General features: G+C 42.2%; 1 protein-coding gene across 1 annotated transcript in view; it reads right to left on the bottom strand.

The window, feature by feature from the left end:
- Nucleotides 1–19,172, bottom strand: part of dgkzb (diacylglycerol kinase, zeta b) — a 154,933-nt gene that overhangs the window by 32,787 nt on the left and 102,974 nt on the right. The window contains exons 21-29 of the mRNA XM_034175777.1: nucleotides 15,838–16,037; nucleotides 15,511–15,611; nucleotides 14,121–14,212; nucleotides 13,746–13,815; nucleotides 13,638–13,678; nucleotides 13,297–13,475; nucleotides 11,532–11,621; nucleotides 9,380–9,448; nucleotides 113–134 (exon numbers count right to left, since the gene is read on the bottom strand). Coding sequence (XP_034031668.1) covers nucleotides 113–134; nucleotides 9,380–9,448; nucleotides 11,532–11,621; nucleotides 13,297–13,475; nucleotides 13,638–13,678; nucleotides 13,746–13,815; nucleotides 14,121–14,212; nucleotides 15,511–15,611; nucleotides 15,838–16,037 — 864 coding nt within the window. The remainder of the gene's footprint in view (nucleotides 1–112; nucleotides 135–9,379; nucleotides 9,449–11,531; nucleotides 11,622–13,296; nucleotides 13,476–13,637; nucleotides 13,679–13,745; nucleotides 13,816–14,120; nucleotides 14,213–15,510; nucleotides 15,612–15,837; nucleotides 16,038–19,172) is intronic.

Here is a 19,172-nt window from a genome sequence, read left to right as displayed (position 1 = left end):
TTACATGGTGCGTAATCTGAGGACAGATTAAGGACATAGCACAAAAGGGCTGTATTTAGTCAAGTATACATGGGACACGCCCCAAATGCACTATGCACTTTAAACTGTGCACTGTCGATTTGTCAGAGGAGGGTCTGACTGTCAGTCAGAGCTTTTGGAAAGTGTGGGTTCGAATCCCATGGGTGGCATGTATTTTTTTAATTTTCACAGCACTGTACTCGCACTGTGTTCCCACGTGCACAAAACCGTTGCAACATGTATTTTTTTTTTCTTCACAGCAGCTGCACGATGTAACCACATCGTGCAGCTGCTGGAACTGTGTTCCCGCATGCACGAACTGTCGCACAGGCATTGTGCACGCCTGCCCATTGGCGCAATGTTTCGTGGTGCGGTCATTCGAGCTGTTCTGACGGGAGTTGCTCTGAGTTGTACATATTCGTACTATGTGTGATGGGGCCCATAGAGAGACAAAAACAAATAAAAATAAACTGTTGGAATCTCAAAATGTGTTTTATCTCTTAGTTTGAAAGACTGATTACACATCTACAATACAAAAAGTCGATGTCGAGGGAGTATTGTAGTAACATTAATATTAGTGCTTGTTCTCTTCACTGTGCAAATGCTTTTATTGATTTTATGTGTTTTACTCACCACAACCTTGATGTGCTTGGCGAGGTCTTTAGAACTCCCACTCAGGAAGTCCGAGAAGGCCGTCTGAGAGAAACATTCAAGCATACATGAAGAACACATGCTCTTTAGTTAACGTGCAGCATCAGGACACTTACCCCTGCATAGAAGATCTTATTCCGAAAGCGGCTGCTGAACTTCTCTGGGTTTGCCTCTAAAAGAAAAAGCACAACATGAGCATTTGGCCTTCTCAGGAGGATGAACTGATTCTGATTTTGCATTTAAGTCATTCGTGAGTCACTGCTTGAACCAAACAACAAATCAGATGAGTTGTACAGTATTTAATCTGGCAAAGCAGAGGAAGAAATGTGGCCTGCTCAAACACAACCTGCTTGTTCATCCATCGGCTGCTTTCTTTTTGCGTTTAATAACCACAACAAAACATTCATCGTTCAAATCTCCACAACAGCTGATATGGAGATGAATGTCTTCTGGCTTCTTGGGTCAGAAGACAAATTATAAAAAAAGATGCAGAATTTCACTTACGTCTCTTTTTCTGTTACATCCAAATGAGATGTGGGCACTGAATGCAAAAAGATAAAAGAAAAACAGAGTTTACAGAGAAGAAAGTGAAAACTGATCAATGACTTGGAGAAATGGGTGGAACCAGGAAGTTCATGGTTTTCCAGATGCTTCCATTAGGAGTCGCCACAGCAGATCATCTGTCTCCATCTCACCCTGTCCTCTGCAGCTTCCTCTGACACAAATCACCTGCATATCCTCCCTCAGTACATCTGTAAACCTCCTCTTTGACCTCCCTCTTCTCCTCCTGCCTGGTGGCTCCATCCTCAACACTGTTCTCCCTATATACCTTGTGTCCCTCCTCTGTACATGTCCAAACCATCTCAATCTCACCGCTCCGACTTGTGTCCAAACCTGAGCTGTTCCACTGATATGTTTTTCCTAATGCTGTCCATCCTCATCACTCCCAAAGAAAATCATAGCATGTTCAGCTGTGCCACCTCCAGCTCTGGTTCCTGCTTTTTCGTTAGTGTGTCTAAGCGGTACAACATAGCTGATCACACTACTGATGTCACCTACTGCCACCTTTCTCCACCCACTACAACCTGCCTACACTCTCTTCACGTCTGTATTATACTCTCCATTACTTTGAAGTGTTGACCTTATATATTTACATCCATCTATCTTAACTACCTCTACTCTTTGTAACCGCCTATTCCACCAAGCTCTGTCAGACTGACATACACATGTACTCCGTCTCATCTTGCTTCTACGGACTTTCATTCCCCTTCTCTCCAGAGAAGGTCTCCACTTCTCCGTGCTTGTCCCAACATATTCTCTGCTCTCACTACAGATCAGTGTCATCTGCAAACTCATATTCTGTGCAAATAGGACTATTACCAACAAGAAAGGGCTCAAAGCTTGCCCTTGATGTAATCCCATCTCCACCTTGAATGCATCTATCCTTCCTACTGCACATCTCATTGTTGTCACATTGTCCTTACAGATATCCTGCACCACCCTCACAGACCTCTCTGCCACTCCAGACCTCTCATACAATACCACAACTCATCTCTTTTCATCTCTTCACAAGTTTTCTCTAGATTCACAACACACAATGCATCCCCTTCTGTCCTTCTCCATACTCCATCTGTAGTACCTTTCTTGCCATGAAACCATATGGCTGCTTGCAAATCTTTATCTCTTTTCTCACCCTAATTTCCACTACTCTTCCCATAACATGTTGTGACTGAACAACTCTACACCTCTGTAGTTAGTGCAGCTCTGCACATTATGCTTACTCTTGAAAATTGGAACCAGTATTTCTCCTCCAATCCGCAAGCATCCTCTCACTTTCCAAGAATAAAGATAGGTTAAAACATATATATCAGGGATATACGAGGGCTGTCAATAAAGTTACGGTCCTTTTATTTTTTTCAAAAACTATATGGATTTCATTCATGTTTTTACGTCAGACATGCTTGAACCCTCGTGCGCATGCGTGAGTTTTTCCACGCCTGTCGGTGACGTCATTCGCCTGTGAGTACTCCTTGTGGGAGGAGTCGTCCAGCCCCTCGTCGGAATTCCTTTGTCTGAGTGCTGAGAGACTGGCGCTTTGTTTGATCAAAATTTTTTCTAAACCTGTGAGACACATCGAATGGACACGGTTCGAAAAATTAAGCTGGTTTTCAGTGAAAATTTTAACGGCTGATGAGAGATTTTGAGGTGATACTGTCGCTTTAAGGACTTTTCACGGTGCGAGACGTCGTGCAGCGCTCTCAGGCGGCGTCATCAGCCTGTTCAAGCTGAAAACCTCCACATTTCAGGCTCTATTGATCCAGGACATCGTGAGAGAACAGAGAAGTTTCAGAAGAAGTCGGTTTCAGCATTTTATCCGGATATTCCACAGTTAAGGAGATTTTTTTAATGAAAGACGTGCGGACGGGTCCGCGCGTCGGGACGCAGCCGCCGCGACGCTCCGCCACAGGAAAAACACCTCTGTTGAAAGCATTAAGGACAAGTTGGAACATGTCCTGCCTGTTAAACAATTTCTCATATACTCACTCCACTGAAAGCCATCAAAAGCCGCCTGGATTTTACAAATGGTTATCAACACGGAGGTGTTTTTCCTGTGCCGCCGCACCGCGTCTGCTGCGTCCCGACGTGCGGAAAAAACCTCCTTTAACAGTGGAATATCCGGATAAAATGCTGAAACCGACTTCTTCTGAAACTTCTCTGTTCTCTCACGACGTCCTGGATCAATAGAGCCTGAAATGTGGAGGTTTTCAGCTTGAACAGGCTGATGACGCCGCCTGAGAGCGCTGCACGACGTCTCGCACCGTGAAAAGTCCTTAAAGCGACAGAATCACCTCAAAATCTCTCATCAGCCGTTAAAATTTTCACTGAAACCAGCTTAATTTTTCGAACCGTGTCCACTTCGATGTGTCTCACAGGTTTAGAAAAAATTTTTGATCAAACAAAGCGCCAGTCTCTCAGCAACTTCTCAGACAAAGGAATTCCGACGAGGGGCTGGACGACTCCTCCCACAAGGAGTGCTCACAGGCGAATGACGTCACCGACAGGCGTGGAAAAACTCACGCATGCGCACGAGGGTTCAAGCATGTCTGACGTAAAAACATATGAATGAATCCATGTAGTTTTTGAAAAAAATAAAAAGGACCGTTACTTTATTGACAGCCCTCGTATATGGGTTCCCTCCAGGTGTTCTGGCTTCCTCCCATCTGTAAAGATACAGTGTACCCAGAAAGCATTCACCGGGCTTTAGTTTTCCATATTTTGTTATGTTCCAGCCTTATTCCACAATGGATGAATTTTTTATTTTTATTTTTTTTTAACCTCAGACAATACCCCATAATAACAATGTCAAAACGTTTTCTTGAGATTTTTTTTCAAATGTATAAAGAAACCAAATCTAAGAAATCACATGTACATAAATATTCACAGCCTTGCCATGAAGCTCAAACTGAGCTCAGGTGCATCCTATTTCCACTGACCATCCTTGGTATGTTTCTGCAGCTTAATTGGAGTCCAAGAACCCAATGGTCACTCTGGCAGAACTCCAGCATTCCTCTGTGGAGAGAGGAGAACCTTCCAGATGTTTTTCAGTGGCATTAACTGGGAGACTAGTATTGAGGGAAAGATGAATGCAGCAATGTACAGAGACATCCTGGATGAAAACCTGCTGCAGAGCGTTCTTAACCACTTAACTGCACAGCCATCACCTCCCCTAAATAATATGATATGACAAATATCTAACAGAGACCAATCAGAATTTGAATTACCCTCCTGTGACTGATGTAATAGTAATAGTTGGGATTCATCTAGCTCAGGGGTGGCCAAGTTCGGTCCTCGAGAGCCACATTCCTGACACTCTTTTGTCTCCCTGCTCCAACACACCTGAATCCAATGAAAGGCTCATTAAAGGTCTGCTAAAGGCCACAGGTGGGCATCGAACCCATGACCTATTGGTGTGAGGCAACAGTGCTAACCCTAAGCCACTGTGCTGCCCAACCACTGTCCAGCTTAAAACCACTGACTAGTGTGATGCAATAGCCTCATTCCATCACGGCACAACACCAGTATGACAATGTACAACTGTAATTTCTCATCCTTAACTTGATCAGATTCTAATTCCCCTGGAGGTATGCACCCTCCAAGTGCACCTTCTTAAGAATCAGGCAGAAAGTAGCTGAAGCCTTTCTTTAGGAAAACAAACAGGAACAAATCTTCCAAATGAACAACCTGTCCACAATCTACACCTGCTCTTATAAATAATGATCATTTTTAATTCTGAAAGGCTTTCAAGTAATGTTTCAAACTATGTAACTGTATCAAATTTCTGCATCTGACCTAAGAAAGAGATATTTCGGGGTTTATTCTTCTGTCCATCGCTTGCCAAACTCTGATGTAAGTCAATGTTTTGTGAATGGAGAAAACATGCTCTCACCATTATCGATGAGGTACTTGACTATATCCTTGTTGCCGGTCTCCACAGCGTGGTGCAGCAGCGTGCAGCCTGCACTGTCCTGTAGTAAAATGTCTGCTCCCTGCTGGTGGAGCTCCATTAGCTGCAGGCAAACACAGAAAACCACAGTGGGCAGTGTCCAAGAACGAACCTTAACGAAGACTTTTGGGTTTTTGTGGATTAGTTATAAAATGTCATGATATTCATATCAGCACCAAATAACACCACAGTCACCACATGGTTATAGACTCACTCTGCTCAGGTCTTCAGTCTTGACACAGTTGACCAACTCTGACTCTGTCAAACACAGAGGTCCAGATGTCAGTACTACAACAGACTGCAGATACAGAGCAGTTCAGTCACATCTACAAATGTTATGCAGAGATTATGAAAAGAACAACCAGCCATCGTCCTGTGACTACTGCTCCTCTGTATACCGTGCCCTCCAAAAGTATTGAGACACTTTAGTAATACCTGTAAATAATCTCTTTTATTGCCAGTTTCTTCACACAAGTCAGGGGATGGATACATGAACATTTCCAAGTCACTGAATGCGTTTGAACTTTATTTACATCAAATATGAAGAAATACAAACAGTATGACACTCTATGGTAAATCTGGATAGGAGACCGTTCTCAAAAACTGAGTGATGAAAGCCACCAAGGCACCCAGACAACTCAGAAGAAGTTATAGGCTTCTCTGGCTGTGACTGGAGAAATTGTGCATAGTGCATGTTTTGCATTTTGTATCCGCAGTTATACAGCATTCATGATAAAGTGTTATAGAGTAGGATTTTCGTTCACCAAAACATCAAATCTAGGCTTGCGCTCAGATGTAGCGTCAGTTAATTCAAAATGCTGCAGCTAGAGTACTGACAGGGACATAGAGAGGAGCATATTTCACCCATATTGGCCGCATCTGCATTGGCTTCCTGTTAATTCCAGAATAGAATTTAAAATTCTTCTTCTTACTTATAAGGTTTGAATAATCAGGTCCCATCTATCTTAGGGACCTCATAGTACCATATCACCCCAATAGAGCACTTCGCTCTCAGATTGCAGGCTTAGTTGTAGTTCCTAGGGTTTGTAAGAGTAGAATGGGAGGCAGAGCCTTCAGCTTTCAGGCTCCTCTCCTGTGGAACCAGCTCCCAATTCGATTAGGGAGACAGACACCCTCTCTACTTTTAAGATTAAGCTTAAAACTTTCCTTTTTGAAAAAGCTATAGTTAGGGCTGGATCAGGTGACCCTGAACCATTCCTTAGTTATGCTGCTATAGACTTTGACTGCTGGGGGGTTCCCATGATGCACCCAGTGTTTCTTTTTATTCACCTCTTTTTGCTCTGTATGCACCACTCTGCTTTTAATCATTAGTGATTGATCTCTGCTCTCTTCTACAGCATGTGTTTTCCTGATTCTCTCCCCTCAAGCCCAACCAGTCCCAGCAGAAGACTGCCCCTCCCTGAGCCTGGCTCTGCTGGAGGTTTCTTCCTGTTAAAAGGGAGTTTTCCTTCCCACTGTCGCCAAGTGCTTGCTCATAGGGGGTCATTTGACTGTTGGGGTTTTTCTGTAATTATTGTATGGCTTTTGCCTTACAATATAAAGTGCCTTGGGGCGACTGTTTGCTGTGATTTGGCGCTATATAAATAAAATTGATTTGATTTGAGATGTACCTTCAGGCAAATTGTAGCTGAACTCTAAGGTCTTCTTTTTAAGAAAATCCTGTGCAGTCTGAATAGTGCTCCCTGTCTGACAGATTGACAGTGGTTGCAAATAACTGCAAATAACTGGCAGACACATTGCAGACACACTGGAATCAGTTGGTGGTACACGTGTTGTCGGGGGAGCCACGCCACGTGCAACTTCACAGTCGTGGGGCACTTAGACAAATTTCACATCCAGCTCGACAATGATTGTCTCCTGACTGTTGTCATGTTAATAGTGGGAATGGTCACACATTTTCTAAGTGCCAAACAAGCGATGTTAAGCCCCTTCACACTGGGCCCACTTTGAGTTGCATTGTGTGGCGTCATGACGACGTCACGTGGATGCAACCTAGTGCCGAGATGATGTACCTCAATGCCAGAACACCGTGACGGACGCAAAGGACGAAACGAATCAGACGCCAAAAATTAAACATGTTTAATTTTTTCTGCAATCAAGCACAGGACACAGAAGGAAGTGGTTTCAACGCAAGTCAGGGCAAGCAACGGTACCTCAACGTGACTGGAAGGCCACACACTCACAGTACAACGTTACCTGATGTCAATTTATGAATTCCTACTGTGTTCCATTGTTCCCGAAGTATAATATCACGCAGGATCGTTTTTGTAACGTGTACACAATGCAGTAAAACTACACTCTCAAAAAGCACAGAAAAAAAAAAATGCTCAGCCTGGCTGCTGCTGCAGCTCCTCGCTCTGAAGTTCTCTCACAACTGTGTTTAAATAAAGTCCATAAAGGTCCTGCTCACAGACTGACTGCCAGAGACAGGACATGTCCACATCCAGTAAAAAGTCTGGACATCTCCAGTCCACTCATGGACGATATGTTTGCGCACGCACATGAACAATTAAAGGAAAAAAACTGGCTGGCTGCATCAAGCACAGGAAGCAGAAAGGAGTGGTTTCAACATAAGTCAGGGCAAAAACTAACCCTAACCCTAAACCCTAACCCTCACACACTCTCATAATTGGTGTTAAATAAAGGACAAAAAATGACATAAGTCCGCTCACAGACTGATTGCCAGAGACAGGACATGTCCACATCAAGTAATAACTCCAGAACAAGTCTCCACATTTACTCACGGACGGTTCGTTCGCAACGTGCGCACGCACGCAGCTTCACGGTCAAAGGAAGAAAGATAAACTATAACAGAAATCAGAGCACAGACCTGCAGCCATGCACAAGAACAAATACAAACTAGAAGAGAAATCAGAGTGCACAGACATTCCTGCTTCGTCATGACACCACATGAAGCAACTCGAACCAGGCCCGGTGTGAAAGGGGCTTTAGATGTTGTGTGTGTCACCTGGAATTTGGCCGACACTGCCACGAGAGGGTTCGATGGGTTCGCACAGCGCCCACTCTGTCATTCAGCTGCTGGTGTGTGCAAATAGTTGTAGCAACAGGTGTACGATGAGGCAGCTACAATTTTACACGTTTTTGCACACGATTCCTGCTTCATGCGCTTTTTATGCGCAAAACAACCAAATTCGCACTACGTGTGAAGGGGCCCTAAGGTGAGTGACCACACCTGTTTTTGACCCAAATGTTGCTGAATCAACCGAAGACTGTATTACCCCAAGTAGCAATAATAACAGTAAAGTAAATCCTGCGCTGTTTTTGCTACAGTATGTGCGGCTGGTCAGAGTCAGTTCTGTGCCACAGACAGCAACAAATCTGCACTGTTACAGAAACGATGTTACAGTCATTTGTTGTATTACTGCGTATCTAATTTCCCTTTTGGCCCCATTTACATTTATAGCAGGCGATGCCATTTAACGGCTGTTTATCACTGTGTGACTGTGCAACTGACTGCAGATGGCGGCAGACCTGGTCGTCATCTTTGACATGCCCATTTCAAGCATTTGTGGTTGGAATGTGAAAGCAAGGTGACTGCACACGGTTGTGCTGCTGTCTCTCACTACTGTTTTTCCAGGTGTGACTGAGCCATTATGGAGTCGTGTTTCCAATAAAAATCACTTCATTGTTATTAATATACAAACAGAAACACCAAACAACTATAAAATATCAGACACACACACACACACACACACATATATACAGTCTGTAGATAGTGGCGGGATGAGTATATGGGACATTACACAAAGTGAAGAAGAAACCCTTTACCTTGTGCTGTGTCACGTGAGGTAGAGCTGCAGGAACAGGAAAAAAACAAAAGGTGACAAATGTCAAATACTTCATTTTATGATGGATTATTAGCGTCCCTGTCAGGTGTTGGAATGTGATATGCAGCTCTTTAGTAATGAGGGTCCGACTGTGACAAAGTCATTTCAAAAAAATTACAGCCAAAATAAATCTCCATTTTTTATTTGTTAGTTTTCTCATACAATATGGCTCTTTCCATTTCTTTCTCTTAATGTGAGTTTTCCCTAAAATTGCTACGAAAGTCAGATTGTTGTGTCTTCTTCAAGCTTCCTGTAAGGTTTAACACAGAAAGACGACCACAGGGACAAAAACACCAACAGCAACAGACGACTGGCTCACACACAGATGAGGTCCTACCTAATCATGGGGCTGAAATCAGGAAGGGTTGTATTGGAGCGGTGCACATTCAGAATCTTTGCCCCTCTCCTTTGAATCACAGACACAGCAAGGACAACATGGATCAGTACCAACTTCAGCACACGGTACCCGCAGTAACACAGTGTAGCAGCTGCTGCTCCTTCACGCTTCACTCTGACCTTTAAACCCACGTGATCTCTTAAACCTGAGCTCTCACCCTAACCCAGATATGGAAGATCCTTGAACAGCAGTTCTCAAACCGTGGGGCAGGTGTGCATGCATCCGTTGCAGGTGGAGCATAGATAAATTTGGGGAAAGTAACATGAAAAATACAACATCACGAGCATTTATCCATGTGTTCAGTGGTGGGCACAGCTAACCAAAAAGTTAGCTTCGATAACAGTTAATCTGCTGACTGAAAAGTTATCTTTATAAAGCTAAACCGATAAACCCCTAAAATAATTTGCCTCTGCCTGCAGAGGATAGAGCTATACCTCTCACAGCTGTCTGTCTGCTACAAAACATGGAACAGGCAAGCACTAAAACCTTTGATGTTCAGACATCACAAATGTAAATTTATCAGAAATTTATCAGAAGCTAATTGGTCCGCTGATGGCTTTCAAAGTTATCTCAAAAAGCTAATCCGCTCATGAAAACATTAGCTTTGATAATTAGCGTATTAGCAGAACTGTGCCCACTACTGCATGTGTTTGAGGTTTACAACCCTTTTTAGGAAACTTGCATCAGTCACTAGGTTTTGGTGCATGTGAAAACAAGTAGCACTAAGAGAGGATCGCTTTCTGAACGTGTCACTTTAAATGTATTTTCTCACTCACTCACAGACAGCATGAGAATGTTGGACTGACTGTGGACCTGTGGGCGTGTCTCACACCAAGCACAGCTGAGATATGGCCTTCTTGCGACTTATGTTACAGAACTCAAACAATTTCAGGCCTGAATTTTACTTTGAAATGAGCACTTTCTACTTGCACAGGTGCAGAATTGTGAAACTTTATGGAATTTTAGTATGACTCCTGAACCACATTTACAACGCCTTTAATTTTAGAACTTTAAATGCAGGTCTAAGACCCACTGCTGTGTTTAAAAATGTTTGGTACAGCTGTGATCATTTTTAGGAGTTTTCATATTTCACCGTCTGGGCAGCACTCGTTTCAAGTTAATTGCACAGAATCACTGCAGCATTCTTAAACTGATGTGACGTACATTTGTTCACTCACTCACCGATTTGACTAGATCACAAAGGGTGAATAACCGCTGCTCATACCAGATCAGGGGTCTCGAACCCTGATCCTGCAGAGCTCCTTCATGCTATGTTTCCCACATCTACCTGCTCAATTCACAGCTGGTTAATTACCTCTGGTGCTTTCATGCTCTTGATTGGCTGAGCACATCTCTGAGTAATTAGCTGTGGCTAAAACACGCAGGTCATGTGATCTTCAGGATTGGTGATCCCTGGATGAGATCAGTATTTGTGGACTGCTTGCACCAGAGGTCCGACTGTGGTTTAGCTGAGCCTGACGCGTTGGCACTGTAATCTGTTTTTCGGTGTAATCCCTGAGAACTCGTCTTATTGTTTCAGTGACGCAGCAGCAGCTCCGTCATGTTTAAAGAAGCTGAAATCTTTACCTGCCTTTGTCTGCAGAAGCTAACAGCATGCGAAAACACACAATAACCAATACAACACGGTAACAGGCAATATGAGCACACACAACATGATGGCATCACACATATGTGCACACTAACAGTAAGCTCACACATGCAACAGTAGTGCAGTAGTTTTGCCTATCCACTGCGTCCAAAAAAAAACAGCACATAATGGAGCTACTTACATGTTTTATTTAAAATTGGCTTCTTGTTATCAACAAATCTGCTTTTAATCATGAAGTGTGTCCCTTTTGTTGCCCCCGTGTTCTTTCACCAGAAAAGAGCCTCTACCGAGGCATTGCCATAATAACCGTAGTAAGTGCTTGATGACCTAAATTTAATGGGTTATTTTTTGTCCCAATGCCCACACCTGTGCAGAATATCATAAAAATGAACCATGTGTTTTTGCATAGTGCTGATGACAAACAGACAAGAACACAAACATGATCTCCTTGGTGGAGTTAAGAATGTGAGTGTGTGTTGTTACCTGCAGAGGACGGTCTTTCGGAGATTCCTGGACAGAGTGTCGGTCACCGAACTGTCACTAGAGTTCCTCTTCCTCTGGAGCTCTCTCCCCCTGCTGACAGACAGACAAAAGGAGAAGATGTGATTTGGAAAGGTGCTTGATTAGGGATTTCACTACAATAACCAAAATTCCATATAGGTACTCAGCGTGTGTGCCTCTACGTAATGAACGCAATGAAGCACTTTAAGACACACAATAGTAAATTTTGATTGATTTACATACTGTAAGCCTAAAACTGAACGAATGATGTCTGCAATTTTTTTAAAGCAATATCTTCACTCCTTGTTTTGAGCCTTGAGCAACTACAAACTGTCACGGTTCACATTTCTGGTGTCAGTTTTTTTTTGCTCATATGATTCTTTGACTATCCTTGTGTAAAACTTCTAACCAATTCCTTGCGATTTCTAGAGTTTCACCTTCCTGTTAATTTCTCTCTCTCTCTCTCTCCCCTCCCTCTCCCTCCCTCTCTCTCTGTGTGTGTGTGTGTGAATCCTCCTCCGTGTTGGTTTTCTTTGCACTCTTATTTTCAGTGGCTTTACTTCCTGTCACTTGGCCGTACGAGTTCAGGTACATTGTGGTTTCCGCATTGATTGTTTTATGCACTATGTAACTGTCCACAGACCATCACACCAGTGCCAGATTGTCTCACTTCTATGCTTGCTCCCTCGTGTTCATTCCTTGTGTTTGATCTACAGTTACCAACCCATGCTGCTATCCTATGTTTCTCAAGTTTAGCCTGTCATCTTCTGGACTTCCTATGTGATTCCCTCCTCTGTTTTGACCCCCTGCCTGATCCACTGGTTAGTCTGTTTTCTAATTCCCACATATAAACTGTTATTATTATTATTATTATTATTTTCTAATTTCCTGGTGTACCCTGACCCATCGCCTGTTTCAACCATTGACCAATCTATTTGTTTTCAGGTTGGGGGAGTGGCTGAGGAGGAAAACTTTGTTTCTACCCTCAAGTGGCAGATAATTCATAGCACCTTTAAGTATAGACATTTTTGTGACAAATATGGCATGTGCCTCAAACAATGTAGTTATTCCTGCTCTTTAAGACAAAACAATGACAAAAGTGGAACACAAAAGGAGCTTCTGGATGGAATGCATCAAACAGGTTTCATCTCACCCCACTTTACACGGGACAATTTGTGGTTTCTGAATAGTGCTTTTCATTCACTTAAAAACTCTGACATGACAATTTTAACAATTAATTCTTTGGTTAACATTCTTGCTTGCTAGTGAGTATCAGCTGATGATGATGACTTCATTTTAACTTCATTAATGTCAAATGGCACAAGTGCAATATTATAATTGCAATATCACAATATATTGATATTATATTGACACTGGAGACTCTGACACTATATTGATATTACATTGACACTGAAGAAACTAGCAAAAACTCTCAAGCCACAATTGAGTATCTGTTCTGGATGTCTTCAGAATATGAACTCCAGCATGCACAGTTTGCAGGTTAATGTGATGCTAAACTAACCAGGATATTTTGATGGTTGAAGAAAACTGGAATTCCAATAGGAATTCCACACAGACACAGGAAGGCATGCTAATTCCACTAAGGAAGGAACTGGACTGATTTTATGTTACTTTTATTTATTCTTTTGGCCGTCTCACTGTTCCAGGAGTAAAGATTCTGACAAAACGCTCTGACAGCAGCAGAAGTTGCACTTTTGTAGTTAAGTGGTTCCTGCTCTGGCCTCACCTCGGTGTGGTTGAGGTGGTTAGAGAGGAGGGAAAGGCAAACTGCTCATCCTGGTGCTCCTCAGGATCCACCAGGTCAGGCATCCCGGGAGAAGTGCCGACCGTTTCCTTGACGACCATCTCCGGGTCCAAGATGTACAGCTCCTCCTGAGAGATGTCAGTCACGTAGTGCAGATGTTCCTGGAAAAAGACGAAGAAAGCTCTGCAGTCAGGTTCTCCAAACGCGGGTTATACGTAGACCAGTACAGGCACTGTCAACTCAAATGTTAAATATTTATCATTCATAAAATTATGAACATAAAATTAGCTAAAATGTTATTCTTTTAATTTCATCAACCATACCTGAGCTCGGTCTATCCTGTAGAAGCGGTCAGCGGTTGTACCTGAAAGACGAGAATCAGGGCTTTGTCTATGAAGCAGAGTCCACAATAAAAAGGAGCTTGTACTTACAGTCAAGGAAACACCACTTTTTGGAAAGTTTCTGAGTGGACGGACAGTCTCCCTTCATCTCATCACCATTCTGAGAGAGCAGGAAGAAAGAAGCGGGATGGTAACAGCTCAGTATCAATAAAGCCTCTCTTTTGACTTGTGAAGGTGATGCAGCTCCACATTTTAGGCAATAAACAGCTGGATTTACGATGGACTACAGTCAGACTACATTTCATAAGCTCTAGCTTTCTGTATACATCCAATCAACTGAAGTCCTGCAGCTGGAGGTTGCACCAGTTCAGACTGAAGATGTTTGAACAACCACACAGCCTGTTTCCCTTCTCTGATGTTGAATCTATGTTATTACACCTGCCACTCACACATACACACACACACCTGGTCCACGCTGTCCTGCAGGCGCTCGATGAGGAGGCGGCATGTCTCCAGGTCGCTTTCTCCGGGGATGGTTATGGTTCCCAGCGGCGTGGCTGCAGAAACAGTGATGATTAAATTGACACTGACCTTTAGATCAATGCTACACTAGTAAAATTTCATTCCGGACGTGTCAGCAGAGTATCGAAAACTGTGAGGTTTCTTTATGAAAGTACTGATACACGGTCAATACGTGTCACTGACAAGAAGGTGCAAAAACACAGTGTGCTGTTGAGAAAAAAGAATCCAATCATAAATTTTTTTCATGTGCAATTTTTAAAATATCTTGTAATTGCTATCTAATAAGATTTAAATCTGTATTTTTCAGAGGGTTTAATATACATCTTTAATATGAATATGTATTTTTATTACAACACTAAATCAGAAAAAGTTGTGACGTATGGAAAATGCAAACTTAAAAAAAAAAAAAAAAACAGCAATTAACCCTACATGCACTCTGACTGCTATTTCACTGCAGACAGTATAATCCAAAAATATTTCATGTTCAGTCATTTCAAATATTAATTTGTCAGTATACATCCATTTCTCCATTTAAGGCCTGTAAGAAATTCCAAAAAAAAAAGTTGGGCTGGGGCAATTTATGGTGACTAATGAGGTTAAAAAAGTTTAATGTTATTTCAAACAGGTGATATCTACAGGTAAAGTAATCAAGATTTGGTGCAAAAGCACCAAACACAAAAGGCTCGAGTCTGAGGAGCAAAGACAGGCAGAGGATCTCCAGACTGTCAACAAATGTGCAAGGAAATTGTTGAAATGTTTTAAAATAGTGTCACTCAAAGAACAATCTTCGACTCCTATTTAGAGTTCATGTTGGACTGTTGACATCGAAGCACCAGTGACGAACACCAAAATGTAAGTCCCTTTTCTGTTGTTTATACATTTATAAAATAACAAATGACAAGGATCTATTTTTGCTGTAATATAAAACAAATAATACATTTTTTTTTCCATTCTTTCAATGGAAGGAATATTTCATGAGGTGGAAAGTACCATCTTTTACTCATAAACAGTCATTATTTGTATATTAACAAATTAAGTTGATAAAACATGAAATGTCGAGTTCATACGGTCTGCAAACAAAGTGTAAGAATCCTTGCATTTCCTAATTTATTTTTTGTACTTTTCATTGTCTATACCATTCCAACGTTTTCTGATTTGGGGCTGTAGTTTATAAATATATATGAGTACAAAGTGGATGCAATACATTGAGTAGGGAACCTGTCAGTATGAAGGTGATATTTTTTATTGACTTAGGAAAGGTGACCTGTGCTGATGTTTTTCCCCACATGGACAGACAGACTGACTTTGAACAGTGAACTCCTTGCTGACTTACAGGCTTCCTTCAGCTGGTCCTTTTCATAATGCAGAGCCTCATACGCTGCCATGCTGATCCTGTTCACTTGAATCTGCAGCTTCTCTGGAACCGGCTGCTGACTGGACACAAACGGAGAAAGTTTACATGAAGTTGAACGTACAAACAAGAGAGATGCGTAGAGGAAAAAGTTAGCTTGTTGCTACTGTGATCAAAGCTTTCCTCTTGTGAAATCTAAACAGGATTTTTTTGTCAATTCCAAGTTTATTTTAAATTTGTTTTAAAGTGATGCCATTTAGTTACAGCAGTTGGTCATCCTTGGCGGAGGAGCTAACTGATTGGCCTCACTCGTTCAGATGGGGCATGGAGATCCTCCTCTTGGCCTTCTCCACCATGTTGGCCTGGTTCCTCAGGCTGATGTGGATGATCGATGGCGCCAGTTTGCAAGGCTCACCGTCCACCTGCATGGGGATGGACTTGAAGGTGGTGAGGGTCACTTCTTTACACTGATGGAGTCGCTCGCCGTGGCCCCCCACCTGCAGCGTGGCCTGGGGAGGAACGCGTCCACATCACACGTACATGTATGTAACTGTAACACTGCAAATCCACAATGTCTCTGTTGCTTCATTTTAGAAACTATTCCCAGTCAGATGCCAACTCAGGCTCAGAGGGCCAAGTGGTTTCTCCTCCAACCACAAAGGGTCAGGGGTCAAATCCCAGTTACTCCTTTTGGGCCAATATGTGCATGAGCAAGACAGAGATAGCCTGGTTTCCAAAATGGGCTCAAACTCCATTGCACTCACACATACACCTGCAAGCTGAGTTACTAACAGTGTGCAGTGAGTACTGCATCTGTAAAATGTACGTATGTAGCATAGCATGTATTGTCGATTTAACACGTTTGCATTCATGCATGTGTAATTTGGGGTTTGTCCACCCCAGTGTAGCAAAATTGTGGGAGGAAACATGTAAACACGACTTATCAAGGTCAAAAGGAAGTTTAGCAGCTGCTGATAGCTTCTGTATTTTTCAATTTTGAAACCTTGGCTTTAACTGAAGGTGCTTGACAGATTGCTATTCCAGCACAGAGGCTGCACAGAATAAGACAAAAAATTCATTGTAAACCTGACGTATATTTAACTTCATTTCGTACTTGTTTCTTTAAGAATAAATATCTCCATGTGTAACAGGTAGACCTGATGGCACTAGAGGTCAGGTCTATGACGCCCACCCCCTCCCCCACCAAAGCAGCACAGTGGCATGAAATCTAAGAGAAAGAGGGTTCACTGGCTGTTCTTACCAACTCCCCACTGATCATCTGAAATAGACTTATTGCATATTTAAAGTGAAGCAGTCAATCAATCAATCAATCAATCAGTTTTATTTATATAGCGCCAAATCACAACAAACAGTTGCCCCAAGGCGCTTTATATTGTAAGGCAAGGCCATACAATAATTACGTAAAAACCCCAACGGTCAAAACGACCCCCTGTGAGCAAGCACTTGGCGACAGTGGGAAGGAAAAACTCCCTTTTAACAGAAAGAAACCTCCAGCAGAACCAGGCTCAGGGAGGGGCAGTCTTCTGCTGGGACTGGTTGGGGCTGAGGGAGAGAACCAGGAAAAAGACATGCTGTGGAGGGGAGCAGAGATCAATCACTAATGATTAAATGCAGAGTGGTGCATACAGAGCAAAAGGAGAAAGAAACACTCAGTGCATCATGGGAACCCCCCAGCAGTCTAAGTCTATAGCAGCATAACTAAGGGATGGTTCAGGGTCACCTGATCCAGCCCTAACTATAAGCTTTAGCAAAAGGAAAGTTTTAAGCATAATCTTAAAAGTAGAGAGGGTGTCTGTCTCCCTGATCTGAATTGGGAGCTGGTTCCACAGGAGAGGAGCCTGAAAGCTGAAGGCTCTGCCTCCCATTCTACTCTTACAAACCCTAGGAACTACAAGTAAACCTGCAGTCTGAGAGCGAAGCGCTCTATTGGGTGATATGGTACTATGAGGTCCCTAAGATAAGATGGGACCTGATTATTCAAAACCTTATAAGTAAGAAGAAGAATTTTAAATTCTATTCTAGAATTAACAGGAAGCCAATGAAGAGAGGCCAATATGGGTGAGATATGCTCTCTCCTTCTAGTCCCTGTCAGTACTCTAGCTGCAGCATTTTGAATTAACTGAAGGCTTTTAGGGAACTTTTAGGACAACCTGATAATAATGAATTACAATAGTCCAGCCTAGAGGAAATAAATGCATGAATTAGTTTTTCAGCATCACTCTGAGACAAGACCTTTCTAATTTTAGAGATATTGCGTAAATGCAAAAAAGCAGTCCTACATATTTGTTTAATATGCGCTTTGAATGACATATCCTGATCAAAAATGACTCCAAGATTTCTCACAGTATTACTAGAGGTCAGGGTAATGCCATCCAGAGTAAGGATCTGGTTAGACACCATGTTTCTAAGATTTGTGGGGCCAAGTACAATAACTTCAGTTTTATCTGAGTTTAAAAGCACAAAATTAGAGGTCATCCATGTCTTTATGTCTGTAAGACAATCCTGCAGTTTAGCTAATTGGTGTGTGTCCTCTGGCTTCATGGATAGATAAAGCTGGGTATCATCTGCGTAACAATGAAAATTTAAGCAATGCTGTCTAATAATACTGCCTAAGGGAAGCATGTATAAAGTGAATAAAATTGGTCCTAGCACAGAACCTTGTGGAACTCCATAATTAACCTTAGTCTGTGAAGAAGATTCCCCATTTACATGAACAAATTGTAATCTATTAGATAAATATGATTCAAACCACCGCAGCGCAGTGCCTTTAATACCTATGGCATGCTCTAATCTCTGTAATAAAATTTTATGGTCAACAGTATCAAAAGCAGCACTGAGGTCTAACAGAACAAGCACAGAGATGAGTCCACTGTCTGAGGCCATAAGATCATTTGTAACCTTCACTAATGCTGTTTCTGTACTATGATGAATTCTAAAACCTGACTGAAACTCTTCAAATAGACCATTCCTCTGCAGATGATCAGTTAGCTGTTTTACAACTACCCTTTCAAGAATTTTTGAGAGAAAAGTAAGGTTGGAGATTGGCCTATAATTAGCTAAGATAGCTGGGTCAAGTGATGGCTTTTTAAGTAATGGTTTAATTACTGCCACCTTAAAAGCCTGTGGTACATAGCCAACTAATAAAGATAGATTGATCATATTTAAGATCGAAGCATTAAATAATGGTAGGGCTTCCTTGAGCAGCCTGGTAGGAATGGGGTCTAATAGACATGTTGATGGTTTGGATGAAGTAACTAATGAAAATAACTCAGACAGAACAATCGGAGAGAAAGAGTCTAACCAAATACCGGCATCACTGAAAGCAGCCAAAGATAACGATACGTCTTTGGGATGGTTATGAGTAATTTTTTCTCTAATAGTTAAAATTTTATTAGCAAAGAAAGTCATGAAGTCATTACTAGTTAAACTTAAAGGAATACTCGGCTCAATAGAGCTCTGACTCTGTCAGCCTGGCTACAGTGCTGAAAAGAAACCTGGGGTTGTTCTTATTTTCTTCAATTAGTGATGAGTAGTAAGATGTCCTAGCTTTATGGAGGGCTTTTTTTATAGAGCAACAGACTCTTTTTCCAGGCTAAGTGAAGATCTTCTACATTAGTGAGGCG

Source organism: Thalassophryne amazonica, chromosome 8, assembly GCF_902500255.1.
Source record: "Thalassophryne amazonica chromosome 8, fThaAma1.1, whole genome shotgun sequence".
NCBI classification, from domain to species: Eukaryota; Metazoa; Chordata; class Actinopteri; order Batrachoidiformes; family Batrachoididae; genus Thalassophryne; species Thalassophryne amazonica.
Note: the sequence above shows the minus strand (reverse complement) of the source record. Positions and strands in the feature narration are given on the sequence as shown.